At 44.4% G+C, this 22,872-nt stretch overlaps 1 protein-coding gene across 2 annotated transcripts in view; it reads right to left on the reverse strand.

Moving 5' to 3' along the window:
- Window positions 1-22,872, reverse strand: part of LOC137863467 (vascular endothelial growth factor receptor kdr-like) — a 131,954-nt gene that overhangs the window by 63,812 nt on the left and 45,270 nt on the right. For both annotated transcript variants that reach the window (XM_068696591.1, XM_068696592.1), the window contains exons 4-9: window positions 15,327-15,454; window positions 11,239-11,398; window positions 9,664-9,800; window positions 8,065-8,224; window positions 7,337-7,454; window positions 5,198-5,373 (exon numbers count right to left, since the gene is read on the reverse strand). In XM_068696591.1, the coding sequence (XP_068552692.1) occupies window positions 5,198-5,373; window positions 7,337-7,454; window positions 8,065-8,224; window positions 9,664-9,800; window positions 11,239-11,398; window positions 15,327-15,454 (879 nt within the window). The remainder of the gene's footprint in view (window positions 1-5,197; window positions 5,374-7,336; window positions 7,455-8,064; window positions 8,225-9,663; window positions 9,801-11,238; window positions 11,399-15,326; window positions 15,455-22,872) is intronic.

A 22,872-nucleotide genomic window follows, 5' to 3' on the forward strand; every position in this document is an offset into this window, starting at 1 on the left:
AAATCAGATTTTCTAGTTTGGCTTTTCCTGAATGGGTCCTCCTCCAAGGAGCTACTCTTGTGGATATGATATGCAAAGGACAACCAGTCCTGGCAGAATATCGAAGCATGAAGGTAAGGTGAAGGCAGAGCATTTTATTTAGCCCTGCTTCTATCTGGCTCAGTCCTTTCACCTAATCCCCAGTTGGGTTATGCTGATAATCCAAAGAAATTCATGTTTCTCGCAGCACAATGATGTCCAGCCTGGAGATTTCAGTGGCCCTTTGTGCACAAAAGACCCCATGAGTCTCCCCTCTGTCCTCAGCTGCCTTTAAATGAGGTTCACCGCTCCAGGAGCTTTTTTTCTCTGAACTGCCACAGCCCAGATGCATTAAACTCATCTCCCTCTGCAGACTATTTCTGGATCTGGTTAGGTGACAGGGTATTGTTCACGTGGATCACCACGGAGTTATTATGGAGATCACTGGGGACTCCTTTGATGTCAACTCATCCCTTGCATGCTGAAGTAGGTCAGGCACAGAACTCCCTTTGCCTTTGATTTTAAACCAAATATGAAGAGCTGGCCTGACTGCAGAACGGGGCAACATTTGCATCATTAAGTGCTCGGGAGCTAATTCTCCCTAGTGACGGACACCGAGGCACAGCCGTCACCTCGCAGCCGTGACAAGGAGCACGTGGCAATGCACACGTGAGTTCCCCGCACACCCTTCATAGTCCAGGCCTTTCCCAGGGGAGAAGGAATTCATATGGAGCCTGCGAATTATGCTGCTCTTGGGTGAGCCTGTTACTAGCACTTGGTCCTGCGCTTCTTGTGGATACAGTGCAAGAGCGTGGGGGAGCAAGGCTCTACAAGGGAATGCAATTTCAGTTCACTGGAGCAGCAGGAACCCAAAGCAACACTTGCTGGAGGAGTCTTGAGGGAGCACAGGAGAGAAACTTCGGGACAAAGGAGAAAGGCAAAGTGGTGAAGGAGATTATTCATCCCATTTTCTACAATTAACTTGTGCTTCTTTACAACCCTCACTGACAACGTGGTGGTCGGAGCATGCTGACTGCTCCATAAAGGGCTCAGCAAGAACCTTGGTACACGCAGATGACTTGGGCAAGGGTGAGGATGAGGAGCATCCTGCTTGCCCATAAATAGATTTGGGGATTTTTTGTTTATGTTTTGTTCTGAAGCAGCTTTGTACTCCAGCCCGCAATAACTCTTTTCTCCCACGTTTCTCCCTCTTGGCTGACTCAGATGTGCAGCCACCAGCTGTTTGCTAGGATTGTTCCTTCTTCTTGCTCCCTCCCCTCCAAATTCTTCAGGACATTATTTTCTTGAAGCTTTTCTCAATAAGAATTTAACCAAACCAAACAAAAGCACAGCAACCCGCCGCTTCTTGGACAGTGTTTGATGTGTAAATATGTAAAGAAGGAGAGTTTTGAAAATGCAGTCAGCTACCTCCTGGGGGCTGGAGTCCTACAATGAGCCAACACGACTCCACAAGGGAGAGATATGCTCCTGCAAGATTAAATTCCAGCAGCAATGGGAGCACGGGTGACCAGAGGCACAGCTAAGCCACTTCTTAAAGAGGCATTTTTTGAATAGCAGCGTGATTCTCCTCCTGGCCAGGCAGCAAGTGCACATCTTCGTGCACCTCCTTCCTGCATACTGTCAACCAGGTCCTTGCCCCGGGCCAGCATCACTATCAGCTCCTACCCAGCAGCTCGGGGAGTTTTTTGCCCTTTCTGCTTTTTCTTGCCTCCATGGAACTGCAACGATGGATACCTGTGCTCTCTGCAGATCCTCCTCAGCTTTACGGCCATATCAAACGTCGGGGGAAATAGCTCCTAATACTGTGCTCATTACTATGGGGTGAAATGCCTTGCACATCCAGTGCATGCTTTATGCCAGTACTGCTGTGCTGGCTGCAGTGACGTACATGGAAGGCAACTCCAAAGAAAGCCAGCAGCAGTGTGGGTCTTGTAACAGGTCAAGAGATGCACTGTGTATAAGCTCCTATTTTGCAGGGCTCAGCAGATCATTTCTCATCTTGTTCTCATCTTGTTTAAAGGCGTCTCTTCTGCTGCTGTTACTCCTGAATAAAATCCACTGCCAAATTAATGTAATGCAATTTGATGAGTAAGGCTCCCATGCTCTTTCTGTGTTGTTTGTGGATGACAATCCACAGCACTATCAGCTTTAAACTTCCCCTGCACCTAGTTCGAATTGGCAGTGACGGGTCTGTCACAGCACGCTGACTGCCAGTGACACTGCCTGCGCGGCTCAGGGACACGAACGGTGGGTTATTCTGAAGAGACTCACAGGAGAGGGGGCTGTGTGCTTGCTTATCATTTCTTCAATGCACTGACCATTTGCAGGAAAAGAAAGCATTCAAATGACATTTATCATTTCATTCAGAAGTCTGTTTAAGTGATTTTCCATCTTCTTTTAATCAGAATTCACCGTCGTTCCCAGATGCAGCTCTGAGATTTAAAAGTCTGGCCCTGGCTTTTGGGGAGTAATGCTGTCACTCGACAAGAAATGTTACTCTTCAGCAATAGGAAGCTGCTTCATGGCTGTGGACTCAGCATGAGGCTTATCAGGTGCTGGACTGCCACAGACACCACCTTTTAGACATGATGCAAACCCGATGCTCCCACCACTGTGTTGACTTGCAAACCCAAGAAGATTTGTTCATGAAGTCTGTTAATCCCTGCGTTCAAATTCCAACTTTGGTAATTGCAGACAGCCTGTGGTCTAAGCAGAGGCATTAATCACCCCTCTCAGCCCAGAGGTGGTTCTGTTTCAGTGGTGGGCAAAGTAATCACTACATAAAATATCTATAAAGCATTTTGGCCTCCTTCTGCATGTCTAAGTGTCTGCTAAAACTCCAAACCCTTTGATCTATTCAGGTGTGATACCAGGCTATCAGTCATGATGACTGGAGATGAAGTGTCAGGTTATTTCTGGAGGAGTTAAGGGAAAAATTCAAATCTGCATTCAAGTTGGAGCTTCAGGTTGTTTTTTTTGCATATAAAGCAAATGATGCTCAGATCTGAAAAAGAAGCAGTCCCTTGACTCCATCCGAAAGCACAAGAAAAAAAAAAGGTCTGTTTTGTGCTGTTGGATAAGCTTCAAGAACAAAATTTTCCTTTTCTGATCTCCTCCCACACACATCTGGACAAAATGACCCTGTCCTTGGGTTGAGTGCTCCAGGTATAGCAGGCTGGGTTGTGCTGCGGACAGCCTGGCAAAGGCACGAGAGCTTTCCTAGGAGTTTTGACTCATTCCTGTTCACAGTTGAGGCAAATACCCGCCTTGTTTCCAGTCATTTGCTTACAAACAATGGCACTCTGGCAAGTATTTTCCTTTGCACGCTCTCATTTCTGGGGTGGCCTTGTTTTGCCAGGAAAGAAGCACCTGCTGTTCATTCTTCCTGTGCTTCCCCATGCAGCCAGTGCCTTCTCCAGGCAGCAACATTCCTGCAGCTGCTGGACTTGGCCTACTCCAGAAAGGGGGTTTTGCAATGAAATAATTACTCCTGATTGAAGTCTTTGTTGGGCTGCTCTGAAATAAAGGCTAACAATGAGCACCATGCTAGGCATGCAGTGTATGTGAGGGACAGAATACCACATGCTTGTACATACAAGAAAGATGAAAGGCTTCTGCTGTAGTTAATAGCATGGGATGGTTTAATCCTGAAATAGCATCTTGCTCACACAAACAAGGTCTGTTTGTTTTTATGTGCCTATTTCTGGAAAGGCTACACTTCAAACTAACATTCTCTTTTGCATGCAAACACTAATATTTACCTTGACAAGATAATTTATTACCATTCTTAATTTTCTCTTCCTTTGAACGTTTCCGTTCTCCAACAAGACAGCAAAACCATTGTATGGATAAACAACCCCCCGTGAACAAATCACCGCAGTTTAACACGTTCCTGCTCATCAGCTGGGCTGCAGTAGCTGCCCATAAACATGTTCATAGCTCTCTTCAATCCCGATTCACACCCTAAAGTGATGTTTAAGGTGGTGCAAGGTACCGTATCTTACTTAGCATTTTCAGTAGGCCAAGTGTGCCTAAGTAACAAGTTCTCCCTTTGTCAGGCACTATTCCTTTGTGAAAGGTGAAATGAGAAAAACACAAATACTGGGAGCTACAAAGTACAACAGTACATAAGTAATTCAAGACAGGACAATAGAGAATATTTTAAGGTGTAAAGAAAAGAAAGAGGAAATAATTCGCCATAGAAAAAAAAACCCACAAACCTACATCAATCACTTTATCTATCTCACTGGCTGAGCAAACTTGGGAAATACAAAAGAAAGCAGAGCTGACTTCTGCTGAACTCCTGCTTGGCCTTGTGATTCAGTCTGTTCCCAAATTCAATGCATGAAAAGAGGCAGTGGATGTGCAAAGAGACAATGTGGCTCTGTCTTCCATTATCCCAGCAAGGGAGATTAATAATTGTGATTCCAGTATCTATTCTCCCTCTCTATCCAGTAAAACAGCTTCAGTGCACACAGTTTACGTCAGTTTTGTCTGGATCCCCCTGAAAATGAACCTATCGAATGCTCCCAGCAGATAAATAACAACACGTAAAATACGGACTTTGAAAGTATTTCTGTAGCAGGATGATGGAGAGACATGAAAGACAGGGTAGCTTATCTAGTTCCTTCCGCCAGCGCGCTTGGGACTTTTCCTATCCCAACAGGATGTGCTCCAGTGCTTTGCCCAAGCTCGTTTTTAATCTCAAGGGATAGAACTTCCACCACTTCTCTTGGGAAACTGTGCCCCCAGCTCCAAGACCTCACTATTAGATGTCCTCCCAAACTCCTGTTACAAGTTTGTTCACTTTCAAGCCACCTCTGTTTCCCTCTGCAGAGGCACTGTCCCAACAAAAAGATGCTGCAGTCTCTTTCTGAGGTGCAGTAGCTCAGTGCAAAGTAGCTTTAGATGACCTGGTTTCAGACTGACTCCTCATATCAGCTCCCCGTTCTGTTGCTTGTATTTAGCATGGGGTGAGGTGAGATGGAGCTTCAGTGGTTCCTAAATAAGATGCTAATCTATGTGCCACGTTGTATGAGCTTCTATCTGCTAAACATGGGGACTTGTCACTCGTTCCTGCTGACTGGTAAAATAGGATTGCACAAAAAAAAAAAGAGAAAGAATTTAACAGAAGTTATGATGAACATCAAGGCCTTACCTGTCACAACCAGCTGCATGGTGAGGTTCTTATACAGGCCGTATTTTGCATTGCTCAGGACGATGGTGTAGTTGCCGGCATGCTTTGGTCTCACGTCTCTTATGCCCAGTCTGTATTTCAGTGGCTCGGGCTCATAGCAAGTGTGGTTATCCTTGATCAGTTTGCCGTCTTTGTACCTGTTGTGAAAGTCTCAAGGCTCATCATGTGTGCACATGCCCGTTAAGCCCTCAAAAAACTTAACTGGTACCCAAATTAGAGTGGATAAACAGTCACCCTGCAGAAACAGCAAGGGAAACACAGGCCTGGAAGCGCTGCTGGAATGGCACAGCTATTGCTTTGTCCTTCCTCACTAACACTGAACAGCATCTGCAGTGCTGTGGGCTTCATCCAACAGACAGGAGAAAGAAATTTTAATGAACCTGAATTATCAGTGCTTTTGCATGCTCAGCTATAATCAGAAGTGCACATCTAGCTTCCCCCAGATTATGCTGGACTGCAAACAGCAGCGAGATGTGCAGCTCTCAGTGCAGTAAATCATGGGCTAGCCAAAATCTGTGTCATCAGTTTTAAAACAAGATGGGAATTAATCACAGTTGTTTTTGGACATGTACGTAAGATCCTTTACTGTTTCTGAAAAAGCTAACGTCCGTGTCCTGGAGAGTTTACGGTCATTAAGAAGGTCAGTGAAGAGTTTACAGTCCTGAACCTTCTCTAACTACACGTGGGATTGCTGAGCCTACGCGGCCTTCTCCTCTTCACTGCTAACCCGCCGTGCTCGTTTGGGTTATGAGTACGAAGCAGGCCAGACATTGCCACACACAGAGCTTTAGGTTTGGTGGAAGGAGAAGCTGGGGCACGTGTCCTACTGTCTTAGCATGCTGGAAACCTCCTTTGCAGTCGTTTAAACAACTGCACTGAGAGACCTCCAACATCAACAGCTGTAGCACACAGGGAAGGCAGCTCTGGTGGTCCCAGCAGCCACCAAACTGCTCCACGCTGAGCCCCGAGAACAAAGCCTTGGCACAGGACGGGGGGATGGTCCCCGCTTCCACTCCCAGGAAAGTTTCCATCCCCTAAAAACCAGCAGCAATTAAAAATATCTGCCAGGCCACCGAAGCAGCACTTGGCTGGCCAGGGAGATGCACACCCTGAAGGTGCTAACTCACCTGGGCTGCCTTCCCTGCCAGGACATGCAAAGCCACAGCAGCTGTCGTCCTGTTAGAGGTGCACAAGGTGGGGTTGTAAAACACAGCACAGAACGAGTGACAGGGTTGAGGACAAGCGATTTAAGGGCAAGAAGAGGAATGAATGTCTGCTGGACTTGCTGACACCTTGCCCTTGCTGTTAACCTGATCCAACACACTCCAGGTGGAGCCTTCGTGGTGCTTAGGAGGATTCATTGCGCTGTCTGAAAGGATCTGATATTGCTGGTGGTACCCAGTTGGAGTAAATTATTCAAGAGATGTAGAGAAACAATTTCTCATGTTGATAACATGCTCTGCAGCTTTCTAGTACGCGCTGCCTCTTTGCAGACTACCACTAATGCTGATAAACTTTCCCCACTAGCTTTCTACCGGAATCTTCCAAGCAATTCTGTGTCCAGTGTAAATGAACCCCCCATTTTTCCTATAGGAACCTTTTTTTTTTGTATGACAAAGGGGGAAAGTGATAAGACAAGGGGAAATGGCCTCAGGTTGCACCAGGGGAGGTTTAGGTTGGCTATTAGGAGGAATTTCTTTACTGAAGGGGTTGTGCAGCACTGGAACAGGCTGCCCAGGGAGGTGGTTGAGTCACCATCCCTAGAGGTCTTCAAGGTACGTGTAGATGTAGAACTTAGGAGCATGGTTTAGTGACTTTAGTACCAGGCTAAAGGTTGGACTAGATGATCTCAGAGGTCTTTTCCAACCTGAAAGATTCCATGAGTCTATGACAAAGAGCATGGGAAAGAGGTCTGGCTTGCCCAGCTGCAGAGAGCACTACCAAAAGGAGTCACATCGTGGCTGAACTGTGAGACCACAGCTGTGAGTACTCCCAAATTGCCTGTCTTGTATTTGTTAAAAAACGGTGAAAATCTGTTCCAGACAGGAGACCAAAAGAAGGTCATGCTCTTCTGATTTTGCTCAGGGTGGTGGTACTCACCAGGTGACAGTTGGGCGAGGAAAGGCGTCCACCTTTGCAGCTAGTTTCAGTGACTTGTGTCCTGATGTGATCTCGTAGTAAGGCCCTTTCTTATGTGAAACCGTAATGAAGGGTTTGTCTTGAAAAAGAAAAAAAGAGCAAGACAAATAAGGGCAGATCTATCTACCACAGTGTAGCGCTCACATCTTTGAATAGCGCCGTGACTACCCTGGATTTTTTGCAATTACAGATCTGCAGAAGCTGCAGACAGCCAAATGCAATGACAGCCTGTTTGAAAAAGTTCCTGGCAAAGCTCTGCCACAGCCACTGAATTCTGTCTCCAAATGAAAGAGTTTATATTTAAAGCAGAGAATTGGCATCTGCCATAGCCCTGGAGCAGTGTGTAAAAATGCCTGGGGTATTTCTCCCTGCGAATGCCAGCAGGCCAGGTTTTCCAGGGCATCCACAACCACGCTTGGTGCCAGCCTTTTCAAAGTAGTTCAGCTCCCAGTTAAGCCATGTCCTCCGAGATCTCAGTCTGGAACTCTCTGATGTTTTTTTGAAAACTCTGTGCTGGATACTGACTCTTTTCTAGAATGATTCCAGATTATACATTACTGATGGTTGTTTTACCTAGCTGCCATTCTTCCTAATGCCATTCGCCTATCGGCAGATTTAATAACATGGCATTATCCTTTCAGCTGAACAATCTTGGTTCTGGGGTGTTCTGGTTTAGCTGCAGAACTTACCATACACTGTGACTGTGACATTGGCCTCCAGCCTCGGTACATCGAATGTTTTGCAGGTATACATGCCTCCATCTTGCATGGTGACGTTTTGAATCATCAGAACGCTGCCAACTTTATACACCGTTTCACTCTGGTCTATTTTTCTTCTCGGGTAAGGGCGCTGGAAGTTGGAAAAAAAAGGAGGTCAAAAAGCAGCAGAAATGGGATTGTTTTGTTCATCCTTTCAAAGTCTGCCACTTAAGAAAAGCAGTGATTCATATCAAAATTATCATATCTCCCCATCACTGAAATAAATATTATACAAGACAAATCAGCAGGAAGAGCTCTTGTGTGAGCTTTCATTATCAAGTCTAATAAGAAAGAGAAACAGAGTGGAACTGCGGCACTTCTCTACTGAGACCTGGGCAGGCAGGTAAATAATGGGATGCAGCAAAGATCAGCCCTACTCAGGGACCAAAATCTCAGGGATCTCACTGCAAACAGCCTTTGGCTTCTGTAGGGTTACTGTTGTGCCTCTTTCTTTCCTGGTCACAGCCAGTTTTCTTGTCTTAGAAAGCAAGCCTACTTTCTGAAAGAACAACAGATACCTGACAGATAACAGACAGCCAAATACCAATGCAATTTCCTGAAAAATTTGAGAACGCATTGTATTCTTCTGATAGAATTGTGATCCTAGAGATTTGGCCAAGAAATTCTTCCTTTAACATGTTAGAAATCTAAGGAGGGGTCATAAAAAAACAACTCTCTTCCATCAGGTGGGGTTCAAGAAGCAAAATTCAGTAACATTGTATTGCTTGAGCTTCTATAAATTCTATATTATATTTTCTGCAGTTTCTTCACAAGAAAAAAAAAAATAGCAACAACAAACAAACATCCCAACATTCTTCCTTTAAGAAAACAAAATAAGTCCAAAAATAATCAATTTTTAGGGGTCACATTTTACTTTTCCAGGAGGCTTAGATGCTCCTTTGAAATGGATATTTTGCTGAATTAAAATAAAAAGAAGCAGTGAGTATTATATTGGATAAATGAATCTGATCTGGAAAATACGCCTTCTTCTCTCCGTTTTCCTTGGGAGAACTGAAAGATTTCAGCACATCAAAGGGAATGCAGTCTCTCAGATGTTTCTACTTCAAATTCAGCATTTCCAAATTGCATGCCACAGAAATCACCAGAACCTACACTGAGAATTTAAATTTAATTCTTTGGTGAGATTTGAGGAGATACAATTGGCTTTTGTTTCACTTTGCTCTACTTGATAAATGCCAGGGTGGCTGAGCACGCTGACAACTTGCAGCCTTCACGGCTGCCATTGAGACTTGCCACTTGCCAGAAGGAGGCTGCAAGAAATGAGACAGTTTTTTGTTCCAATGAGAAACATATTTAGTCTGAGATTTGCAGTTTAATTTGCAGGTTTAAGATGGTAGATACAAGTTCTAGATTAATTCAAACTATAAATATAATCAATTGTAGGCATATGAATGGTTGACTGTATTTCAGAATAATAAGCAGTCAGTTTGCTCAGCCCCATGAACAACTCTTTCTCTTGGAGAGGAGGAGACTGCATCAAAGCAAAATCCTGAATTTTCATCAACTCACTCGCCCATTCGGACACGTCCACACGAGTTCGATGCGCCCATTGATGAAGGTTTCTGCTGTGCATTCCAAATTGAGAGTTTCTCCAACCAGCAGTTTTTTGGAATTTGCTTTCAGAGCTAGGTTCTGTACTCTGCCCTCTGAAACAAAAAGAGCAAAGGTATAACTACACAGCATCCTACGCATCAATGACATTTAAGAGGGAATCTGCTCCCTGAATGCCTCTCCAACATCTGCTCCTTTCAGTTACCCAAATGCCTCGCCTTCTTCTGTCATTTCTATGGAAATTTTTGGAAACACCCACACAATGGAGAAGCCAGGTCAGTTGAATAAACGCCTGAACACCGGCCAGTCAGACTAAGTGGGCATATGAGGACACAATCATTTATGAATTATTTTTCTGCATTTTTCTGTGTTTGGCTCCAACTCTCAATCACCAGCTGTACAGCCATTCTGGTACTGTTCTTGTACCTGTTCTCTTCATTCCTCATTCAGAAAAAAAATAATTAAAAAGTACCTCAACATTTGTATACAGGAAAGAGGGCTAATTTTTATAAAACATTTCTCCTGCCCCCTGATGGCCAGCTACCCTTCGTTTTTGAATGGGATTGCCAAATCTTGGCCTTATATATTTATTGATGCTTTAAATACATCAGATGTGAAAAAGCCTGCATCACGGCCTTGCCTCTTTATCTGTCGTGCAAAATAGCAGATACACTTCTAAACACTATACAGTAATGTGTTCTAGAGAATGGTCTTGCCTGTGTGCTTTGGGGCTAGATAAGGATGACCTAATGGGTTTTTTAGCTCTGCATTCATGATTCTAATAATAAATAATTACTCCAGCAATGAAAAAAAAAAAAAAGAGATTTACAGGACTTTTATTTGACTGCTATACAAATCCGTTGTTGTTTAAAGCTGAGTGCTAATTGTATAGCAGGATGCCATAATGTAATGGGAATGAAGTCACACTAAACTCTCCTCTGTGAAAAATACAATGTATGAAGAGAGAAAGAAAATACATCGAAAAGAAAGGAAAAATAAATTAGAAGTGGATTCTTATTAAACTCCAGCAGTCCAAAATGTAACATTTAGTTGCTTCAAATTTAGATTTTAATTATGTGCAGAAGCTCAACTGTAAATACAAGGGGAAGGGTACAGTACATCTCCAAGAGAAAAAAAAAAAAGAAAAAGTGAAGATGTGAATCAGAGCTTTAATGAGATTTTTATGCCATGATCTCGTGTGTTTAATGACCAGGAGCAAAAAGAAAGCTACTGTTTGGTTTATTCTAAACCAGCAATTGTTTTAATGTAAATATTGCTCTATCCAAGCAAACAAAACCTTGGTGGGGTTTGAATAAAATGCTCCCGTTCTGTACCACCTCAACACTTGGTAATTTTTCAAAACCAGGACTGGATCAAATCCAAGCTCTGCTGAACAGGAGAAGAAGGGGAAGATTCAGTTGGCTCTAAGTGTTCCAGTTTGGACATGCTACAGACACATACCAGTTAAACAGATCAAATACCATTAAGAAACAGCAATATTGTGCTCATTCCTTGGGCACGGTAGTCACTCACCCAACCTCTGTGCTAGGTAGTAGGATGTGAACACGCTTCCACTGACATTTGCAGTGCATGTGAGTAATCCAGAATAAATAAATTCATTAGAGGGGATGGAAAATCCTTTTTTTGGGTCCCACTCCATCTTCTTGGACTTGATCTCTACAGAATTGGGATACTGAAAGAGAGCAGGCAGACAGGAGGCTGGTGAGACATTCTGTTTCTCCTCAGATTGTAGGGGTGACCAGCCAAAGCTGCTCTGCTTTGTAGACTGGGTAGATATTTGACCTTTCAGAGTAGTTGGTGATCTCATTCTACACATATCTCAGGCAGCATCAACACATACAAAGAGAAAAGTCCACCCTGAGGTACGGCTGTGTTTGAAATCCTGAACTTGGACATCATAACTGGGACTCTTGATTCGGCAGCCCCAGTCATCTCAGATCTTAGGCAAGATTCTGTGCTACCCATTGCAAGTCCCATTTCCCTCATCTCTATACTGGAAATAATTACGCCTATCTTACGGGAGGTTTGCAGGGTAATCTTTTTGGAAGTGCTGAGAACAAAATTGGCTTTTCCTCATGCTACATGTTTGTACCGCGTGTCTTTCTGGGATCTCACAGTACTTTAAGTGTTAAGTTAGACCTCTAAAAATCAGCAGTATTCATGTCACTAACTACCTGATGGCCTGTGGCTATTCATCGGCTTCTCTGTGTATCACAGAAAGGGATGAGGCTCTTTCAAGGGGCAGCTATTGATTTCCACTAGGCACTGAAGCAGCCTGGGTGACTTGGGATGGTAAATCACAGTAAGGGGACTTAGTAACATAGACGTTTGTTGTCCTAAATTCCTAAATATTTGTAGTGTTCTGCGATTCTTGAAAAAAAAATAGTATCTTTAGGTTCTGCTTATGAGGAAGAAGCAAGTACATGAAAGGAAAATGTGGAAAATAAAGCAAAAACTCATCCACTGTTATTGAACCCTATGTATGTCCTTGGACAGCATTAGTGTTAACCAAGTTAGCTTTTGTTGGTGGGAATAATTATTTTAGTATTAACACAAGGAGAAATGCTGGTTTGCTAGAGAAAATGCAATTGGCTTTGCTTTCTAATCATTCTTGAAAATCCTGGAGAAAAGAACTACGCAAATGTGAATAGAGACAAATAACTCAGGAGGCTGTGAAAGAGCAGCTCACTGAATCGACCCATTTCAGCCCATTGCAGGCAGGTGTGTGGAAGCACAGCCTGCTGGTATGTCTTGTCAGCAGGACACAGGAAGGCTCTCTAGGACTGAGGATAGCTTGCAGGAGAGCTGAGACCACTTTGGGCTGAAAACTGAAGGGTTTAGAGAAACCATGGTGTGCTTAGAGTTGCCCCATAACTAAGAACTTTACTTGCATCATGCCTCTCCCTCCTTCACAGCAAATACAGGTTTCTCCAAGACCAGGCAAGGTAATGGTTTGCTTTTTAGAGCTACCAGGTTTTAGCTTTTGGAGTTAACAAAGAAAAGCTGTTCTAGGGACTGCAAGTGAGAATTTCCCCAGTGATGCCGTACCTTTGCTCTTCCCCTTTTTGTTGTGCAACACACAGTTTATTTCTCTGCCTCCAAACAAACAGTAGTCTTGTATCAGTAGCGTGCTTTAAATAGGACTCCGTTTAAATAACACTCCTGTGCTGAAGAAATTGCAGCTCTGGGCTTTGAGAGCTGATGCTCTTTCCTCTCGTGTGAATACACTTCTGATCAGGCTGGCCTTGCTTTAGGTCACTTGTTATTAAAGACCAAGGAATTAAGACTATGGGGCAGCAACTGGTGGTGTTGCTTTGGGATAGCAGGCACGGCTTTCTTTTGGAACAGGGGTTCCCTTCTGATTGTAATAGCAAACATGGATTTCATGTAAGGACTTCCAAAGTAATCAAGCTGTGGCATCTCTGTGCAGAGCCATTAGGAAAATTCAGGGAAACTGCAGGAAGAGATCTGAGACCTGAGGCTTACTTGTGCTTTAACACCCATGAAGGTCAAAGCTGTAAGTAGCAAATGCACATTGAACCAGAGCAGTGGCTAAACAGATTTGACAGGACTGAAAATGCTTTTTTGCCCAGAATTAAAATCATGTTAAGCAAAATTAAAAGTTGGAGTTGTGTATCTTAGCATGTGTTCCCTCATAGCAGGGATGATGTGTGGGGTTAGCTGGGTTCTGTTTAATATTAGCAAGCCGTACCTTTCCCCATACATATTTAAAGGCCAGAGAGTGCAATGATTTTAAATTATAATGGTAACATAAGGAACGTAATTTACGATGGGAAAAGTACATTTTTTACAAGAATAATAAAATGTGATAAAGCTGAATTTTATGGTTTGGCAGCTCTGCTCCCTAATGGCGAGGGGAAGGGGAAAGAAAAAATAACCCTACTCTGAGGCCCTTTTCAACACCGCACACATATTAAACATCTTCATAGAATATTCAAAAATATATATTTGAACAACCAAACAAAAAACGTCAATGCTGCTCGAAGGAAGTCACAGCGGCTTTCCTCCCTTTGAAGTCCGCTGTCCGTAGGAGATTAAATTTGGAAGAAGAGGATGTTCTAAATTTGTCTGCTCGCCTTATTCACCTCTCTTCCCCCACCCTTACCTCCACCCCTTCTCCCACCCCGCTTCCTCTCCGCATGGGAAGCCGCCACCTTGGCTCCACACGGCGCTACGAAATTCCCAGACAGGGCAAAACAAGCGGCGACCTTCCCTCTGCGGGGCCCGGGGCTGGCTGCAGCGGCTCCTGGAGCCAACACACAGCTCCCAGAGCATGGTCTCGTGAGCAGCGACGTCCCTCCAGCTCCCAGCCTCTACATCCCTTCCCCACCGCCCAGCCGCTTGCCCTTGAAGGGGTAAAATCGTTTGGGGACAATTTTCCTTGCAATTCCAAAGAGAGATTTCAGTGAAGATTTCATTCCCCCAGCAGCTTGCAGCAAGGTAAAGGACTTGAGGTTGTGTTTGAAGAAATAACCAGGGGAGAGCTTAGCTCACATACAGGAGAGCAGGGCTGCCTATAAATAAGGGGATAAATCTGGAGGGCTGCTTTCTTGAGGCTCCAAGGCCGTATTTAAGCTCATGCGACTGTGCCGAAGTCAGCAGGAGTATTCCAGCAACGAATTTGGTTGAAGCAGGCTGAAATAAGATGGGGATGTTTCATTTTTATAGCCAAGGAGAAGGTGATAACACTTATCCAGGCTAAAGCGATAAGCTACACATGGAGAGGAGCCTTATTCCCCGCCTTTTAATCCCCACTGACAAAATTTAAAAACAGAGATCTGCTAAAGCAATAAGGCTCGCGCTGTCCCTGTGCACGTCTGTTGGAAGTTTGCCACTGGTGTCGGCAGCCGGCAGAGCTGTGTCGGGCCACCGTGAGTCCCTGCGGAGGAGCACACGCCTAGCGCCCAGGAGGGGTGAGGGCCTGCAGACCCTGCCACCAGCACGGGATCTCCCCACCCTGGTGTCACACCACATTCAGCAAAACGAGCACATCTCTCACAGCATCTCCAGAGAGCAATCCTAAAGCCCTCCGACTGATGCTGAGGAAGCCCTGGACCCTAAATTCCCATTTGTGTTCTGCAAAATGGCCTTGGCCTGCACAGAGCACCCTGCAGCCTTGACAGTCACATGTGAGAGCTGCCGAAGGAAGCAGGAGCCGTTTATTTCTGAGGCTGAAAATTGGTTTAAATGTCTGAAATCAAGCAGAAATGGGCAACTGTTCTGAGGAGGTTCAAGGCATAAGAAGTGTGAGAGTAAGCCTTCATGGAGGTGGCTAATAGCCAGATGTAGAAGGAATTTTGAAGAAAAATAGTGTTTTGTCATCTGTCCTTGGCCATTTATGGCAGAGCATCAAGCCATGAGATGGGAAAAGCATTTGATAAGCTCAGCCTAATCCCAGCCTCGTGCGCAGTTCAGTGATAGCACACTGTGAGAGCAGAACAGTGCTTCCAGGTTTTTAGTACTTTTCCTATTTTATTTCTGAAGCTTCCCTAGCTTCATAAATTTTATTTCACATTTTTACTCATGGTGGTGGCAGCCCAGACTTCCGAATTGTTTGCGTTTCTCTGAAAGGCACTTACCTGGATAAGCTTGGTCTTGATATCTGGAGAAGTAACTCGGCAGGGGACAACAACCGTCTTTGTCTCATCCGAAATGTAGATGATCTGGGGGTGTTCCGGGTGAATCTCCACAAAGGGATTTCTGTCATCTGCGGAGAGAAGAACACCGATCAGCACAACTGACTCCACTGAGCACCGGGATCCCAGTCACCAGCCACCCGTACCAAACCCTGCAGCGTGTGACAAGGCATGCAGCGATACCTTCCTTGTTTTCAAATGACAACATCATCTAGGGGTTATTCATAGCCAGTGACCAAGAAGCAGAATATCCCGTTTCCAACTCTATTTCACTGGTTTGCAGTCTAAACTTTTAAAAGCTCCTTTCCCATCTATTCCCCATCTGTAGAAATAAAGTTATTAATCAGCTCCACGGGCCTTCGTGGTGCTCTCGACTTCTTTCACAAGCAATTTGACACTGCACATGCCACGGCAGCCAGGGGTTGCACTCAGCCTAATAACCTGTCTGGGAAGCAACCTGTCACACCCCTGGGGAACTGTGGGACCTTCTGCAGATTTGCCATAATAAATCAGACCGGATAGACATGCACAGTTGAAATAAGCAGGAATCTGAGGTAGTTTAAGTTAGTAAAGCTTCCGAGTCTCATTCACTGATTTTCCATTATAAGAATACACTGATGGTCATCAGAATAATAAAAGACTGTGAGATTTTTCCAAACAGCATTCTTCGACTTGATACTCTGATGGTTTCAAACACCATTCAGCTAATCCAAGCAATCCAAACTACACCACACAGAGCAGGCAATCAACCACTTTTTCTTTGGATTACATTTTTGATAAGGAAGGATGTACGCGCTGCACGGTTACCTCAACCAGCTTATCCGTGGCCTGGGACCTGCCCCCACACACTTAATTATATTTTGGCTACAAATGGCTTCACCTAAAACATGGGAAGTAGCTGACATGAAAGGACTGTGAATAATCTTCATTGCAAAAATGTGCTCTGAAGGATTCTGACAGTACTTTACACAAGGATGTACCATGAGGAAATTAAAATCAGTTTTCAAAAGCCTGTTTCATTGCTCCCCAGTGGGCTGCTCTGGTAATGAACGCAGTTGGCCCCGGCTGACACATCATCTCCATGGATTTGGAGGAGGCCTTCAACAATGGTCAAATGCTTTATGGCTTTGGAAAAGGGAAACACCCACAGCATAGGTGACCTCTTCTACAATGCTGTGTAATAAGGAAAATGTCCTCCTTGATGAAGATCATCAATGTACTTCCTGAACAACCCTGGTATCCTCATGCTGTGTTTCCCCTCTAATTCCTGATATAACATTAAGGGATTTTTTTACAGAGAAAAAATCAATTACTTATTGCCTGGTGGCTCTAGCCACACTGCACATCCAGAAATTGCCCCGAGTGGCATGTCCCTGTGCAAAAGCTTATAAAGTCCCCACGCTACCCAGTTAGCAGTGCTCTTTGGCACACGTTGGGCTGAGCTTGCAGCACGGTGTGACAGCATCTCCAGTAAATACAGCGCATCGGTGACCGAGTGCCTCTCCGACACAGAAACCGAACCCAAGTCTGTGTTTCAGAGTCTGACCGGTGTGATCGTCTTGGTTTAGCCCCGATGTATCAGGCCAGCTGGCCCCTACCCTTTCACCTCAGCCCATGCTCTCGTTCTCTTGTTTTACAGCTAGGGCTGTTGTGGCAGCTGCTCTGTGATTACAGAAAGCCCTAGTTGAAGAGTGTTGCAGTAAGGCTGTCTGTTCATCCCATTAAGCCTGCATTACTGTATCAGAGCTCTCTCCCTTCGTCATCTGGTAGAAGAACTGGGAATGCTCTAAAATTCCCAGGAAAAGATGATAAAATATTTCTCGAATGTTTTTAGCTAGCGAGGAAAAAAATCCCTGTACGTGGAGTTCTCAAAATTCCAAGTATCCCTTTCTGGGAGTTGGGTCTTCTGGCTACTCTCAACAAAGGGTCTAAATAAATGGCAAAAGTCTCCAGAATTTCTCTTTTTCCAGTACCCCATCCCTGGCAAGCAGTATTTTGCTTCAAATCACTGAGGATCCAGTTTTAGTTTGAAACAAGTGTTCACCCTTTGGACCCTAGTAAGGAGCTGTCATATTCCATACTGGATTGTAATTAAATAGGAGGTGAAGTGCTCAAGTACTTTGAATTTTTCTGGGTAACAAGTGCTTTATATGTAAATGCTATAGCTATGCTTGCATTGTATTTTTATCTAGTCGTTGGTTTCCACCATGTCACTTAAGTGGGTGTGTGGTTTTGATGGTGAGTGACTTTGGAAATCATCCAGCAGCTCGAGGAGGTTTGATCTCCTTGAAATCAGTGCTGCTTCTTGCTGACCTGCAGAACGGTTTGAACATGGAGTGTGGGGTTTGGGTTTGCTGCTCCCTTCCTAAGTACAAATCCCCTGACAAAGGAAAGCAGAGAGGTGGTTTATCTATCTCGCTGCCCCATGGCTGGTAACTCGCCTGGGAGCAGGTCATTCATTTGGCGCTTTCAGTGTGCATTTCTTCACTGATGACAACAGTCCTTGCTCAAGGAACGCCAGGGAAATACGTGAGTTCTCTCCCTTGGAATTAATCTTCAAAGCATGAGTGGATGCAGAGCTCCTCTCCACAACCCAACAGAGTTCCCCTGACAAAAACATGAAGGGTGAGAGGTAGGGATTGGCACAGGGAAGTGGGGCTGTTGACTTTGGGATTTTTGATCGCTTCATTTTAGCTCTGAGAACTGGAAATGGGATTCTTAGCAGCTGGAATGTACCAAGTGCTTCAGTCATGATGAGATCAAATGCTGGTGGAGCTCCTCGTGTGTATCAGGAAGGTCGCAAACGTTACAAAGATGTTTTAGAAAAGGCACTTGGATCACTGTGCAGGTACAAGGGATGCATGATGAACACGGGGAGCTGTGACAAGGAGCTGTCAGCGGCACTGCGGAGCTCTTTTTGCACACTTTCTGAACTGAACAGGAGGCAGTGAAACAGAAGACAAAGACCAGCAATGTGGATGATGTCTATCTTTTCAAGCAATGTCTTTTCATGTTAACTTTTATTCCCTGCCATTCATTTTTTTTCTGTTGGTCTATAAAAAAAAACACCATGTACTTTGGAGTAAGGGTTTTTGAAGAAACATTATATAAGAGACACTGATTAGAATAAAAAATAGACCTCTAATCTCCCCACATTTAGGAAGTTTCAGATACACGTCTGAACTTTTTGGCTAGGCAGGCACTGGATCTAATCAAGCCTCAAGCTGAGAAACCTGATCTCAAGACCACAACCCTGTAGCTTGTTCCAACCCCTAAAACTAATATGAAATATTTACACTCACTACAGTTTGTCTAATGCAGTTTTCCAAACAGGACTGCTAAATTCTTAGATCGAGTTACGTTACAAACATGTTTAATGTTTGTCTGTGGGCATTAATGCTGCTTAATGCAGTCTTGCTCTCCAGCTAAACCATACTTGGAGTATATCAAATGTGGTGATACTTTTACAGCCAAATTCAAAGCTTGTGCGAACGGTGAACGGCCTTTCTGCTTAGAAGAAGACAATGTTCTTGGATCATTCGCTATAGAAAAAGGCAGAGGAAGTAGATTTGTGCAGATTTGCAACAAAAACTGGGAGTGCAAAAATGTGTTAGGGGAGGCATATTCAAATCTACTTTTCTGGGTAAGAAGAGAAAAGAGCAGTGTGCCACGTGACCGGGGATGGGACAAGGGTACAGGCTGAGAGGAATCTTGCTGTGAAAAAGGAGCTTTTTCATACTAAAATATTCACGAACCTGGATCAAGTTTTAATTAAATGTTTCAACTGAAAAGATGGGAGCACTGAATTAAAAAATATTTTTTGCCAATATTTTTTGAAGGAATTTCATAATATCAATGTTTGTTTAAAAAGCAGTAAATCAAAAGAAGGTGGTTAAGCAAAAGAGTTAAATAGCCCTAAAATGTGTGAAAACATTGAATTATGCAATGATTCAAACACCTTAGTCAAAACAGAATAAATTTTCTCTAAAATATTTCCTGTTCATGGAAAACAAACAATTATTTAACCTCATTCTCCTCCATCGTCTCTCCCCACCTCCAGGACTGACATCTACCAAATGTTTGGATTCACACCAGGCCTAAAAATAATCCACTTTTTTCAGCTGTAAATGGAAAAGACACTCATTGTGATGCTACTAAACTACTGGAAAATACCTAAATGGGAAGCATGAATTTATAGTATGTATAATAGGAACTATATTTCATTCCTGATTGACTTTTAATGGCAGCCTCCACCTGCATTGCCATACGTCTAGCCAATAGCTAGAATTACACTATCCCAGATCATAAGTTACAGTCCGAATTGGAAGCAAATATATATAAATCCAGACTTCTACAATCAGTATTTGAAATCTAGATAGTGCTGTAAAATCACTCAGCAATTAACAACAGCAAAAGGTAGCTTCTGGGTTGTAAAGAAGGGACTGGGAAAGGAGGGGAGGGCTTGAAAAGGAGTTGGTTCTTAGTCTCTAGTAGATGTCAGGTCTCACAGTCATTATTCTCTGTTTTGAAAAGAAGAGAAAAACGTTATCTCTATGGGTTCTTCTCTTTCCTACAGTAATTGAGGTTTCCTAGAGCGTAACAGCCCTGTGCAGTAGGCAGGCATCTCTAATTTTTGTTATCTCGGTGCTTTATCCAGGTTACAGCTTTAGCCCAAAGAGCATTCTGTCCACCAAAGAGGACGGGACAGGTACTGATGTAGCGGGGCTGCTCCTGAGGTGGAGGTGGTAAAGTGGCAGCTGCCTGCAGGGCTGAGCTTTGGCACGAGAGCTTTAACACAAGGCTGTTGGTGGAAAGCAACCCTGGAATGAACGGCAAAGGGTTGCAGGTGGGGATCCAGCACTAACCAAATAACTCTGGGTCTGTCAGTGAGGCCAGGCGGACATTTTGCCTCTACCTGTGAAACTCTGCAAAAGAAATAATATTGTTGAGCCCCGAACAGGACCAACACAGAGGGCAACAGATCCGGGCATCGTGCAGTTTGCTCGTGCTTCATCCCAGCTGCTCGCAAACACACGTGAGCAGGAGCGAGCCGACCCCACTTGCTTTGGGCAGGAGCGTTTTCCAGGCAGCTGGGCTGTTCACTTACCAGATAAGCAAATGTAAAGTGGCTCAGCTTTGGAGCTTAACAAAAAGACAAGGAATAAATGCTGAATAGACAACTCATCAACTACCAGCTGATAGTTTTGTTATATGTACCCAGACAGAAAAGGGAATCCTTCATGAAACTCCTAAGCAGTTCAGGCTGACTGTGGCATGGAAAAATGATCTGCTGGAACGCTGGGAGTGTCACTGCCAGCTTTACAAACGTGCTTACCAGCTTAAGATAATCAGCAATCAATTTACTCACTGTGAAAAAGCCTCTTAGAGACAGAACTTTGTGAAACAAAAGGGACAGGGTCACTTTGCTTTAAAAATGATAACCTTGACCTCAAGGAAGATCTCAAATTCCAGATGGTGTAAATCAATCGCACTCAACTGCTGCCATTTGGAGAGCTGTGGCATGGGAAACACAGGTGCTGTCCTGCAATACAAGCCTCGGAAACTCTGCTCTTACCAGCACTGAACTCCAAGGAAAAAAATCGGCAAAGAAACGCTTTATGAAAATAGGGTATTTCCCTCTAGCCTGGCACATCTGTTCCTCCTCCTGAGCTGGGAAGGCAATATGCCCTATGAATCTTACCCATAAGAAAACACCATCAATTCCCATCGGACAGTTAAAAAGAATAATTTACTGCAGGCTGCAAAGCTCATTATATGTGAAGAAAGACAAGAGCTGTGCACAAGGGACTTATCAGCTGCAGCACCAGCTCGGAGGAGAGGGAAAGGCCCCTTCCCTTGGGTCTCAGACTGGCTGTCTAGCTCTGCAGGTCAGTGGAAGTTTGCAGGAAACTGCAGCCAGGCCAGGGTGTTACTGTTTACCCAGCCTGGCTGAAGAAGGAACACAAACAGCCAAGCCAAGGAAGCAGAGGCAGCGGGGCAGCGGCGGGGAAGGGGGCCTGCTGCTGTCCGGCCACAGGGACAGGACCGGGCAGAAAAATCCCGTGTGCTGCACACAAAAGCAAATCAAAGGTCAAGTGCCTACAAGAACATTGTTTTCCTGCGGGCGGAGAAGCCCTTCATGTTGAAACTCTCGTTCTGTCTAGGAGGAGATTAATTGCTGCCTGGGATGAGCTGAGGGAGGGTCCCTTTTAACTCGGCGGTGTAATAGCAATCACCCGGGGGACGTGCAGTTCCCTCTCCAGGCCTGCACGGTGACAGCGTGTGAGCGCAGATACGGCACTGCTTCGCCTCGCGGTGACATCTGTTCTTTTGTTTAGCGCTATCTGTGCTGGAGGTGCCTATCTACCAGGAAGTGGTGGAGCTCTCCAAGTATGTCATGCTCGCTTGCCATTTGAATTCCGTCCTCCTGCAGGCTCGAGGCCCCGTCCTGGCAGCTGGAGAAGCTGAGGGGCTTGAAAGCCCCCACCCTAGGAGCTCAGCGTGCCGTAGACCCAGGCTCTCTCCTCCAGCTTCTTGCTTTTCAGTGTTACATCACTTGCCTGCGTGTTCAGGACATCCTCCTGAGACACGTGCACAGGATTTTGTACAGAATTTCGAGTACTTTTCATTTCTGCTCATGTTTCTTACACTGTGAAGGCAAATTGTCTCATGATATTTGTATCATATCTAAAACCGTGGAGATAACATCACCTCTCCCTTCATATACTATCCATCAGCCCAGAGAGACGAGGCACTAACTGGCCTTTGAGGCCAGTCATCCACTGCTGCTCCTTTCTGTGAAATTCCTGAGTGTTCTCTCGAGATTCAGTCAGAAAGGACCTGCAAAGATCACTCAGTCCAACCGTCAGCTACTCACCGTGCTTCTCTTTGTTCCTGCTAAAGGTAATTCTCTCACCCTATTTATTTCCTTCTACCCATCATATCTTAGAAGAGCAGACTTGCTGGAAAGTCTGGGTGATAAGAGGTCATTTTGTTAATTTTTTGACATAAACTCCATCAAGTTTGTCTTCCTAAAGGTCAAGAACAATCTGCTCTCTATGTTAATAGGATCATTAGCAGTTAAGTGACACAGAGGTCAGAGCATTTGGGAAAGCTTTACAGGGAGATTGCCGGGTCTGCTCCGTTCTTCCTGGTAAACTATCAAAGCTGCTTCTAGGTACAGCAGTAACTCCTATAAAGTCATCTGTTTTGAAACTGGACCTTTGAAAATAAAGGACTTTCCAGTTTGGCAGGGAAATGAAAAGAATTGGTGGTGGAATGTTTAGATTAAACAGAAAGCAGAATATTTTATCTGTAGGCAAAACAAAAGTAACTGCAAAGGCCCCAGAAGCCATTCTGAGTCAACACAAAGCATTCTGCTTTGGGCAAATGAAATGCATTCTTCTCCTGGAGATTGCTGTCAGAAACACAGGAATATCCGTAGAGAAAAATAGTACTTTAAAAAATGTTACTTCGAAAAACTGTAGGA

The sequence above is a fragment of the Anas acuta genome, chromosome 13 (genome assembly GCF_963932015.1).
Source record: "Anas acuta chromosome 13, bAnaAcu1.1, whole genome shotgun sequence".
Classification (NCBI taxonomy): Eukaryota; Metazoa; Chordata; class Aves; order Anseriformes; family Anatidae; genus Anas; species Anas acuta.